Source organism: Delphinus delphis, chromosome 7 (genome assembly GCF_949987515.2).
Source record: "Delphinus delphis chromosome 7, mDelDel1.2, whole genome shotgun sequence".
Taxonomy (NCBI): Eukaryota; Metazoa; Chordata; class Mammalia; order Artiodactyla; family Delphinidae; genus Delphinus; species Delphinus delphis.
Genome location: NC_082689.1, coordinates 29,989,613 through 30,001,579, shown reverse-complemented (window position 1 = coordinate 30,001,579; position 11,967 = coordinate 29,989,613). Strand labels below are relative to the sequence as shown.

Sequence of the window (11,967 nt, the reverse complement as noted above, 5' to 3'; positions counted from 1 at the left end):
CATATTACATCAGTTTTTACACAAGAAAAATATACATAAAAATGTAAACCTTTGTATACAAAAACCCTTAAACAAATTAAACAAGGACCAGATAACAAAAGGAGACCAATCCATTATTATTTCATCAAATTTTTAAAACGGTGATACAGTACATTCATTGAGATATATATGGAAAACGTGAGCCATCTCTTCTTGTTTAAAGGGAAATTACAAACCGAAAGCCCATCATCTCCCAAAATGTGGTCTCCCCCAGCAACTGCACACCCAATGCTATAGATATGCCTTTCCTCAGAACTGGGGCCTCTTCCCAAAATCTGCCAGTCTCCTCATCTAGCTCCTACAGTCTGTGCAGAAACAAGTGGCTCCTAGCTTTTGTGCATATAACTAAGCTTCCAGCCACTCTTTACACAAATACAGAGAAGATTCTCAGTTTGTAAGTTCCCTTTAAGCAGCTTTTTTTTTTGTATATATTTTTCATGTATGGCCTTAAAACATACTTGTGTGCCAAGGTGAAGGAGAACACTGAAAAAGAAGGGCTTTGAGAACGGCTAGTCCTTGCTACCGTGCAGTTACTTCGTTAGAAGAGATTTCGAAACTGTGCAACCTGTCATTTTACTGGTTTCCAATAAGCTACCTCACCTTTGATTTCCCACTGCAACTTGGTTTCAATCTGTACTTCAGTACTCTGGTTAGTACCACACAATTGCCAAGAGGCTTGTTAAAGGCTGCTTCTGATATCAAGTTTCAGCTAAGCTACTGTGTGAAATCCCTCAAACCCCAACCTCTAGAGTCTTCAGGGGTACTCTTACTCCACCTGTTTTCTGTTAACATCTTAAGATTCAGGATTGTCCATTTACACACTCCTCTCTCTATAAGGTCTTGAAATGGAATCTGCTGCCAGCTCATCACAAAATAAAATATGTAACAGTTTTCTCATAATATTCTTTCATTCAGTGTATCAAATTGATATACTAATGAAAAATACCTGAAGCTGTGGGGAGTAAGAATTAAATCTAGGTCAAGTGCGTGCAGACTTGGAGTTCTTAAAAAAAAAAAAAGTCTGGGAAGACCTCTAACTAAACAAATGCAAAACCTACTTAAGACAACTGCATGAGAGAGCTGCCTTCTCTCAAAGCTGAATTTTGAACAAGGCTGAATAACAATTAGGTGATATATTTCCCTGCAGCTAGAGAGTAGTTAACTTCCCCCAGGCAAAATGATCTTAATGATCATTATTTATTAATGAAAGGAAGAGGCAAGTTGGTGAATTAAGTTGGTCTAGGAGATGGTGGATGACATACAGTAATGGAAATGTTAGGATTGCTTTATAACTGAAATAAACAGGTTAGTTTGTGGTACATCTCCATTTCAGAGAGAGGAAAATGCACAAGGTTCCCCAAGTGAGTCTCCAGCTCTCTTCCTCTCACGGGACAGATGGCATTTTTAAAATGACAGTCTCCCTTTCAGTTAAAAAAAATAAAAATAACAATAAAAGGAAAAGGAAGATAAATAAATAATGTGTGGACGTCTTTAGATGAGACTTTTAAATGTTCTTTAAATAACTTTTGATAGTGTATTTTAAATCATTACATACAACTGCCATTGCAGTGACAATATTCCAGTAGGGGCAGCATTTTGCTAAATGTAAAAGATTGCCATTTAAAACTCATACATATACATATGTATATACAGTATATCAACACTATTTATATACATATATATCTAGAGAGCAACATTTCATTGCCTTTGAACATCTATATATCCACTCCCACAATATATACTAGAGACATACTGTGTGAGTATATATGAAAGTATATGTACACATGCTCCGACATGTATATATACACTTTTGTCTGTGTGTGCATAAAAGCTTTAAAGGCACAATATATAGGGATGCAAGTTTTCTAGAGAGCTGCAGCAAAGTTAAGACAGGATGTCACCAATGTGAGAAAAGTCAAAAGGAAATATAGCAGAACTCATTACACACGAATTCACTAAAGCAGTTTCATCATGAATAAAATGAATTATAGAATTTAAGAGGCTTAGGTTATAGAAGTCAAGAGGCTTTCCATTAAAATGAAAATGGTAAATTTATGATTAAATCACAAAGCAAACCAAACTTTTGAAAGGACAAATTAATGACAATAAATGACAAAATAAACCTAACACTAATGTCAATCATAAAATCATAATTATGTTCTTTTTCAATTTAAGTAAAACGTCCCAAAATTATCTAGGTAAAACTTTCGAAGCAGTCTTGTTTGAACGTGGTTTTTTGGGTTTATTGGTTGTTTGTTTTGAGACAAAGATGATGCCCAATTCTCAAAATTACTATAAAAAGTATTATAGGGCTTCCCTGGTGGCGCAGTGGTTGAGAGTCCGCCTGCCGATGCAGGGGACGCGGGTTCGTGCCCCGGTCCGGGAAGATCCCACATGCCGTGGAGCGGCTGGGCCCGTGAGCCATGGCCGCTGAGCCCGCGCGTCCGGAGCCTGTGCTCCGTAACGGGAGAGGCCACAGCAGTGAGAGGCCCGCATACCGCAAAAAAGAAAAAAAAAAAAAAAAGTATTATATACAAAATTTGTATCTTCTGGGAAATTTCAGAGACAAAGATATTTAAAAGAAATGAGTGAAATATTAATGAAATATGGCTAAGCCAAATGATTCTGGCGAGAAAGGACATAATAAAGGGAAAAAACACAACGAAGTGTGATTTTTAAATGTTGAGATTGACTTAGAAGGTAATGAAGATGAAGAATAGTGAGACTGGCAAGTAAGTACAGTTCTAAGAGGAACTCATAAACAAGACTATAATCCTAAGGACTTCCATCTTTGTATGCTCTGACGATTACCCTAGACTGTCACCTCTTCTTGTTTATAGAATAATCCAGAATTTTCCATAGACGTATAATCTTGCTTAACAAAGGCTGTTTATCTATTATACACACACTTTTTTTAGGGAAATATATGTATATATATATTTATCTATACACACACATATACATACGTGTATATATAGATTTATACAAATGTATAAATAAACATAATACTTCTCAATCTTTCCACTGACAAGGCAAGTTCACATTCAGCAAAGTGCCACCACATCCCATATACACATCTCTGTACAGATATACACAAAAGGGTCTATTTTCACCCTTCAATCAGGGGGAATTTATTCTAGCAAATCCCATAGTAACTGAAGGGAGAAATGGCACCAATACAACCTCCCTTCTTTCATTTGCATGCATATGTACAAGAAATACGCAGATTTTAAAAACCTATAAAGCAAAGAGTGAATGAAACTGGGAGATGCTGCAAAAAATACAACTGTAAAAAGAACAACGTACAAAGCTTTCCCAGGTCTTGAGTTATCTAAGATGAATGAGGCTTCAAAGGTAACTACAAACTCAGATGGATTATTAGAAGTTGTTTTGACATGTTTCAAAGTATATGATTTTTTAATATTAAAAATAAATGTGATTGGAGCATTTAATAACAACTCTAGCTTTGACTATTTTAGACCACCAGATACTTCAGTAATGAATGTATAGCAAAAAGACAAAACTCAAAATATAGGAATGTATTTTTTTTTAAATTCCAGATAAATCAGGTAAATAGTCAAGGGTAGCATAACTTTTCGTATAGCCAAAATATGGGGGTTGGGGGGCATGCTAACTTCATAAATAACAACACAACTGAGTAACTTTTTTTTTTTTTTTAAATTTTGGAAATAACTGAAATCAACCCAGCTTTGAAATGTTCATGGTGAAATGATCCCACCAACTCTTTAAACAAAGCAGCCCCTTAAAAAATGGCATTCTTTATAAAAGGCCTATACTTTTCTTAAAATTTCACCAAGAAAAGGTGATCAATAATATCTTATAACTCAGAAGATGAAGAAATCTATTATTGACATAAAAAAGGTTCAGCTGATCTCTGGTCCCATCACCCCAATAGATAAACACAGCTCATGTCCAGGTCTGTTTCTCTTATTTTTACTCTCAAAAGTGAGAGGCTGGTCTTTAGAACCTGCTGTTTCTTGAGTCATTTTAAAAACACAGCATAAGTTAATCAGAAGGTTAAAATAAAATGCACATGATATCAGAGCTAGCCTTTTAACATAACATAATCAAGAATTTGGTGTATTTATACAACAGAGACGATGAGAAAGTAACTCCAATACCCTCAACTAAATAAATCATACTTCTACTATACATTGTTACCTTTTTCTCTTTTGACCTAAGCACACATTCATCTCTCTCACACACGTGCCCCCAATGTATATTTTTGCATGTGTGTGAAAGCACAGACATATACATGCACACAAGTACTTTAATTCTATTTTTAAGTCACAGTGGGAATTCCTTAGTGAGGAGGGATAAAAAGTTCCTGAATAAGACACTGAGAACATCTAGATTTATTATTTTCTCTATTTTACTTCCCAACTTAACTGTAATTAAAGAATAAATCCATAGGAAATAAAAGAGGTTTTAAAAACTTAGTTTACAAATTCCAGCTACAGTAGTTGGGAGCTTTACTTGATCTATGTATTTCTATTTACCCTGTAACTAAGCTTCTAGCCATCGTAAGTGTAAACCACAGATCATTTACTAAAGAGACATCATTCTCAACAGTTCTATGAGCAGTAATAAATGGTCTAAAGGTGTTCTATGTTTTGAGGCCCCAGGATATCCTTTTATTTTATATATCTGCAAGGTAGCAAAGGATAGCTATACACCTTGACACGGCAGAGATCCAGTGTAAAAAGGTGCTTCACTAGTTTGTTTTGTAAAAAAAAAAAAAAAAAAAAAAAAAAAAGCTCATATATAATTTTTTAGCTATTAAACACATAGGCAACATAATTCATTACACTCAATACAGCTTTAGTATAAAACTTATAATTTATGAGGTGATGTTAATAGTATAAATTAATATACCTTTTCTCTTAAAATCTACAATAAGTATTCTGAAAGCTCATTGGGGAAGGAAATTTTTTAAATAAAAGTTTTAAAGCTGTGCGTGGTGGGAAAGGATTCTGTATGCTGAGGCTGAGATGAGAGCCTGAAGGAGAAGGAAAAGCGTCCCATGCAAGACACCGTGGGCTACGAAACCAAATGTTTTCTCTTTCTTGCGCTCTCTTCAATGATGAGTCACCTTTAGCTTCTTTTAAAACTATTTTCTTATTTTAAAAACTGCCCTAATTTCCACAAGGAATCCCTGAGACATACTCAACACTATACAGTGAAAAGAACTATCACTGTTGAGAGGAACTGATTCAACCCTTCAGAGCAGATGAAGACACCGTCACAAGCACCAAACCTCCCATCCCTTCCACACTCCTCGGCTGGAGCCAACTGTACCTCAACAACGCAGGGTGGAGTCCTTTCAGGGCAAATCAGTCTATTCCCCAAGTAAAAGCAAGGGTGGCATTTAGCTGCATTAGAGCCTTCTGCACGGCATGTTGAAATTTTTTCCAAGGGTAACTTTGGGTGCATATAGAGCTTACTTCAGTGGTCCCCAGCTTAAAAAAACAAACAAAAACCAAGTGAAAGAAGAAGATTCTATTACTCTTAGGCCAGGAGCAGTACAGATTGTGTATGTGTGTGTGTGTGTGTGTGTGTGTGTGTGTGTGTACACTTCAGTGCCGGGTCTCTAATAAGACTGTTTTTGGACTGAACTTCAGATCACCAAAACCCTGCCACTCAAAAGTAGCCAAACAGCCCCAAGATTTGGGAACCTGGGGTAAAAAAAGTCATTCCAAGTTTGCTCTCTTTTTTTCTCTCTGAAATGCCATGTTTCTTTTTATTTGCTCTGTATCACAGTGCAGAGAGGAAAGCTAACAAAAAATAAGAGCTGGAGTGAAAAGAGAATTTTTGCTATTTAGAAATAAGGCTAAGTTTGACCCACAATTTTCGCATTAATGACACCGGTCATTAGGAGAGACATAATTATTCATTTATGTTTTATGTTTTCTTTCCTAACTCACTGGTTAGGAAAGAAGAAAATGCTTAACGGATATCCAACTATGTCCTTCACTGATATCTTAGTACACATCTTTTGAAAGGTGGCATTTAAAAAATGCTACTTTATTCTATTGAACATGGATTTCGGGTCCCTCCAGAATATGATATTGGAAAGCTTTATAAAGTTCAGAATATTAAGAAGTCATTACATTGTTTTACATTTCTATAGAATGCCCATGAAAATTCAGTTGTTTTCAATGTATTGAGAGGAAAAAAAAAAATCTACGTTCTATCACATATATATTCCCACCACCCCCCTCCACCCCATCCTCAAGAAATATATTTCTTGTCAGGAAAAAATCCTTGGAGTGATGTAGGTGTCTGTGATGAAAGATCTGGTATGACTACATTTTCTTCCAGGGAATCCTTTAAATTGCCTCATTAAACTGCAGAGTTCTGTTGACCATTTAAAAGACCACTGTATTATTCTATATATACCAGATTAAAAACAGAATTTAACAGAATGTTAAAAGAAGGCTAAAAAGAAAAAGGATGAAGAAACTGGAAACGAGACACCTAAACAAAATTTAAAGGAATTTCTAACCCTATAAAACTTGAACTGGTTCACCTGGTGGTGTTAACATCCTCGTCTCCTTGCGATACCATCCACAGCAATCTTTTGAACTAACGGGAGGAAAAGGCAACGTGCCCCACACAAGCACTGCCGACGAAGCTACCACCCGTCACCACCACTCCCACCATGCAGGGGCACAGGAAGGACTGCAGGCAGGTATCAGTGAACTCACAGGATGGGTGTGACCTACATAGGCTCAAATTCTAGTGCCCAATGATAAAAGCCCAACGGTAAAGGTCAACAGAAATATAAATTTCTTCATGTAAGAAGCAAATTGTACAGCTAGGGCATCTGCATGTATCACGGACACTGTTTCCTTCCAAATCAAAGAACTGTCTTTGCCTCTGTGGATCATGATCACCGACTGAGAACGAGCTCTGATAAGGAAAAGCTTCAGTGTTAGTCGCAGAAAGTGATGATTCTTAACTTGCGGTTGAGAGGTTGGGCTTATTTAAGAAATAAATCTTATAAATAACTATATGGCAAAGATAAAGTATTAGCTTTCGTTAGCCTTAAACCGCTCAAGACAATAAACTACAATTTTAAGGAAAAGAAAAAATTTTTTTTCCAACTTTATCTCCATACCTACTATTTGCTTCTCATTAAATTATACTCTTTTCATGGAAGGACACTAGACACGCCGTACTGCCTGCCAACATGAAATTGCTCAGGAAGTCATTTATGAAGCAGTTCTATCTCACATGGTAGGTTACTAGAGAAAATAATCCTTTGCCATATAAGCTATGCGACGATAATTAGAAAATTTTTCCATTGCATAGTCTGTCACTTGGTGGGTTAAATGTAATTGCTATTTACTATTGCGAATTGTTAACTAACTACATAACCTACCCAGATGTGCAAATTGCTAAGCCATTTGTACAGAAGAAAAACAATGTCTTAAGTACTTTAATTAAAATAATACTAACAATTATGCAGAGGGTGCAAAGGAGAAAAACACATCTTTCCTTCGGATGCTACAGATCACAGCCAGTGAATATTATACGTTAGAATGGAATTCAGATTCTCAGAGCACAGAATGTATCCATTAACTGCAGCAATTTTGTAAATTAAATCACATTAACACAATCTAACTGGCCTTTATAAATGGTCCCAAAGTACTGCAGAAACAGAGTGAACCTTCTTTGCCACTATTTCTCATGAGTTTAACACTAGAGTGAAAGCTAGTATCCACCTAATTAGATAGAACCTTATATAAAATTTGTTTTTGATTCCAGTATTGCCTTATTATAGAATAAGTGCTATTTTAAAAGACACTGATTTTCATATTTCTGGAGTAAAAGACACTTCATTCCTTTCTTTACATATTAATAGCCAACCTACTACTAATAGACTAGAATTGCTCCATTAGCTGAAAGAACAACATAACAGATATCTCTCGGTTCACAGATGTTCTTCTCTCTTCCAAAAAGGGACTCACAAGAAACAGCAAGAACAAACAAATCGCAAGCTCGGATATTTGTTTTGAAGTAGACGAAACGAGAAGAAAAATTTGTTTTTTTGCTAACTCCTCAAACCTACACTGGTACTTTCTACAGGTGCCCTTCCTTCAGCTATCATCGTGGGCATCTACACAAAAATGAATTTACTCAAAGTTTTTGGTGTGAAGCTGTAACTGGCAACATTCCTGATCATTTCATGCCTCCTTAGCAGAAAGCAGAAAAGGGCTTAAAAATGCACAGAAAACAGAAAATTGCAAACAATAAAATGTGCAACTTACTGCAAACTCAGTTTTGATAACTGAAGAATTTTAAGCAGCTACCACAAGGGACAAATAGCCAGAAAAATTCAGATCAACGTCCCATGACTTGCCCTTCACTGTCAAAGAAAGGCTGATGAGAAAGTCAATGTGTATGTACCACTTTTACCTCCATAAAAAAGAAAGTCAATGGGCTGCTCTGCTACAACCTTTAATTAGTACACAATGGAGACGGAATCAAATCACTGGGAATGGACAGTTATCTCGTGATGATTATAACGGGATGTGAAGAGTTTAGCAAACTAAATGACACTTTTGAGCAGAGGTAACTACTCATCATCATTTCATTACAGTACATTAAAATAAAAAAGCTTACTAACATAGGTTCACAGGTGAAAAATATTCAGATGATCTCTTCTCACCCTTCAGAATAGAAATTTACGGTGCTACCAAATATAATTTTGCTTTGTGACATAATTTTATAATTTAGACATTTCTCAATCTGCAAAAAAGGCAAAGCTATTAAAAAATAAATCTTCCAATCAATTATCATGATTAAAAAAAAAAACTAAATATATTACAAACATATTTTTGGCCCACAAAAAGAAACTTCAATAAATACAAAATAGGGCATATAATGATTTCATACAGTCATGTGACATTTCCCCTCCATAATCTCAGGCACGTTTTATCTGCATAATGCCTGCTGATTACCATCATTCCTTTAAAAAGCAGAGAAAGGAAAGCTTTCAAAAGAAGGGACTGGTTAGAATTAGCACGGCATAAAGAGCACACATATAGGAAGTAGGAAAATACATCCAAATCTTTACCTATTGAAAAGGAATTAAGATCAAATATTCCCTGACAAATGAATTATTATATCCCATCATTAATAGATATGTTCTCTCTACTCATCTTAAAATATATATATGTAAATTAGACTAGACTCAGGTATAAATAGCCAATGGTATCTCAAGGGACAGTGAAACCTCTCAGCAAAAGCAGAGTACAGATGCCTTTAAAATCTAGTTCCACCCTTGGGCGGGGGGATCGGGGGTCGGGGAGAAGGCAGGTAAAAAGAAACCTCACATATTCATTTCATAGTCACCAACTTACTAAACTATCCAATGGGATTTTTAACCCTAAAGTTCTGGTACTTAAAAAAAAAAAAATTTCCCCAAACTTAAACCTAAATACTTAAATTATTTTAAAAGTACCAAAGGGTGGGTAAAATTTGTCTAATTTCCATATTCCGCTTTGAAAGAAACTTTAAAATGTGTATCCTTCAGATATTACACATCACTTCACAACTGGTACATCGATTCTACAAGTGTCTTCAACATTTTACAAATCTTACCAAAGAATCACTACTGTAAACATGAAAAATTCAAAAGCAAAAGATGGATCAAGGAGTTCACAGATCCCATCTTTCCAAACCTATCTGACCTATCCTGCTTTTCACATCAAAATATTTTAATTACATCTTGCGAATATATTCCATGGAAGAGGGATTTAGAAACAAATGCATGTCTAAAAAGGCAAGATAACCAACCACCAGACCTCAGAATCGCAGCAACCCTGCAGTCCCTCCAGGCAAGCTTTTCACGACATCTGCAGGGCACTGACATGAATTCAGCTTTTTGTGTTCTGGGCTAACTTAGCAGAAAAGGGTTGTGCTATTCACGCCACCAGACCGCCACCCTTCTCCATTCAGGAAAGTCAGTTAACTCAGTGGGAAAGAATGACCAACCTTATCAGGGCTGTGAGATGTGGGAAAGGAGAAGAGCCTTCTACTCATTAGGAAAGAAAAAAAAAACCAAAACAATGGGACAGCTGCTTCCTGCCCTGCACAAAAACACACGCGTGGGTGCACACATACACACAGGCAGTTAAAAGACTAATTTTTTTCTTTTTAATTAAACATGATCACAATTAGGAAGGGAATCCTGGCCTCATGTGATGTTTAGCAGTCGGTGCTAAGTCAGAGCCTTGATCTGCCTCTACACACCACTTGCCATCTCTTACACAGGAACTCAATGAATAGGCTCATTCCATTTAGAACCACCTATGTAAAGACCTGGTATTAGAATGGAAAGCATTGATCTGAATACTAGGAAATAGTAAAGGGCACTGGTAATCTGAGGTATCTTTCACTTCTAGGACTTGCTGCTAAAAGTCGATTCTATCCAGTCACTGTGCTGAGCCACTAAGGAAACCACTGGGGGAGAGTGGACCTGCCAGGAGGGAATGAGCACCAGTGCGAAGGAGCACATGTGAACACTGAAGCGAGGTCCACTGTGGGGTAACCTGCTTAACTGGAAAAGGGAGTTCTCCTCTAGTCCCCATCTGTTATTTTTAAAATCTTCTTTAGGAAAAGGGGAGAGGGGTGATAAAGAGGAAAACAAGATAGAAAACACCAGGTTCCCCATCTGCCTGCAAGCACACAGATACGCTCAGTTAGGGGAGGTAAAGGGAGAAGACGCATTATTGGTACTTGTAGCTGTGGCACCTGTCACTGTGAAGCCTGTGGGAGGCGCTATTGAGCTGTGGCTGGGCTGCAGGTCCTTGGGGATGCCACTGTGAGAACTCAGCTGGTGGCCGAAGGCTGCGCTGAACTGAGGGAGTTGCTGCTTGGGAGAGGTGGAGGCCAGCAGTTCAGCAGAAGGCCCCATGCCACTGAAGCTGGTCTGCGGTAACCCCGGAAGCACACTGGAGCTGCTGGGGGTCACGGTGGCGAAGGCAGGCTGTGTGGTCTCTGAGTTCGAAGTGGTGGGTGGTGTGGATAGGGAAGTGGAAAGAAGATGTCCATCTGCGCCGAGAAGGTTGCTAAATGGAGAGGGATCTCCGAGGCTGACAGGGAGATTGCCCCAGTGAGTTCTGGGGTTTACGACTCCTCCAAGTGGCACCTCAAGTTGGGCTGGGAGCAAGTGCTGCGCCATGATGGGCATCTCTGCTGAAAAGGTAGCTGCCATGTTATCACCAGAGTAAGATGTTGTGTGGGGAGAGGTGATATGGTCGCTGTAGGGAGACGGCACGTGCTCACTGTCATAATGGCTTCCGTGGGGCGAGGAGTGTGAATGGTCACTGCTGTATTGCTGTCGTGAGGTGATTAGGTCATCTGCCTTGCTCAGCAGCTGGGCAGGATGCGGCCTCTGCGAGGCATGGCTGCCATCGTGAAGTCCATGAAACTGTCCTGGGAAGGCTCTCTCCCCAAGGGCACTCTGGCTGATCAGAGTGGCAGAAGTAAGGCCAACGTTGGCTGGGGCAGAGAACTGCCCCTGGATCTGCCCTGCCAGGGGTGTAGGTGGGTTAGACAAGGTAGCAGAACGGAGCAGGCTCTCATCCAGCTCTAGACTAGAAAAGTTGTCGTGGACTATACGCCCATTCAGCAGCTCCCCCAGGTCCGTGTTTACCTCTCGGCTCAAGGACTGAATTCCTGAAGCTCCAGTCCCTGTGGAGAACACCCCTATTCCTCTGTCTGACAACTCCTGGACGGGCACACCATCTGACTGGGTGAGCACCCCAATGGTACTCAGGCACTCAAGAGACGTCACGGCCTGCAAGGCCCGCTCAAGCTCCTCGGCCTCTTCGGTGGTGGGGAGGAGGTCCCCGTTCTTGCCTGAGTAAACGAGAGCCATCAACAGTCAGCAGAGCT

The 11,967-nt window shown here is 38.6% G+C and overlaps 1 protein-coding gene across 7 annotated transcripts in view; it reads right to left on the bottom strand.

Annotated features, from left to right (window-relative positions):
* Positions 1–10,765: 10,765 nt before the first annotated feature.
* INO80D (INO80 complex subunit D) overlaps positions 10,766–11,967 on the bottom strand; it is a 61,122-nt gene continuing 59,920 nt past the window's right edge. For all 7 annotated transcript variants that reach the window (XM_060016235.1, XM_060016236.1, XM_060016238.1 and 4 more), the window contains one exon: positions 10,766–11,931. In XM_060016235.1, the coding sequence (XP_059872218.1) occupies positions 10,766–11,931 (1,166 nt within the window). The remainder of the gene's footprint in view (positions 11,932–11,967) is intronic.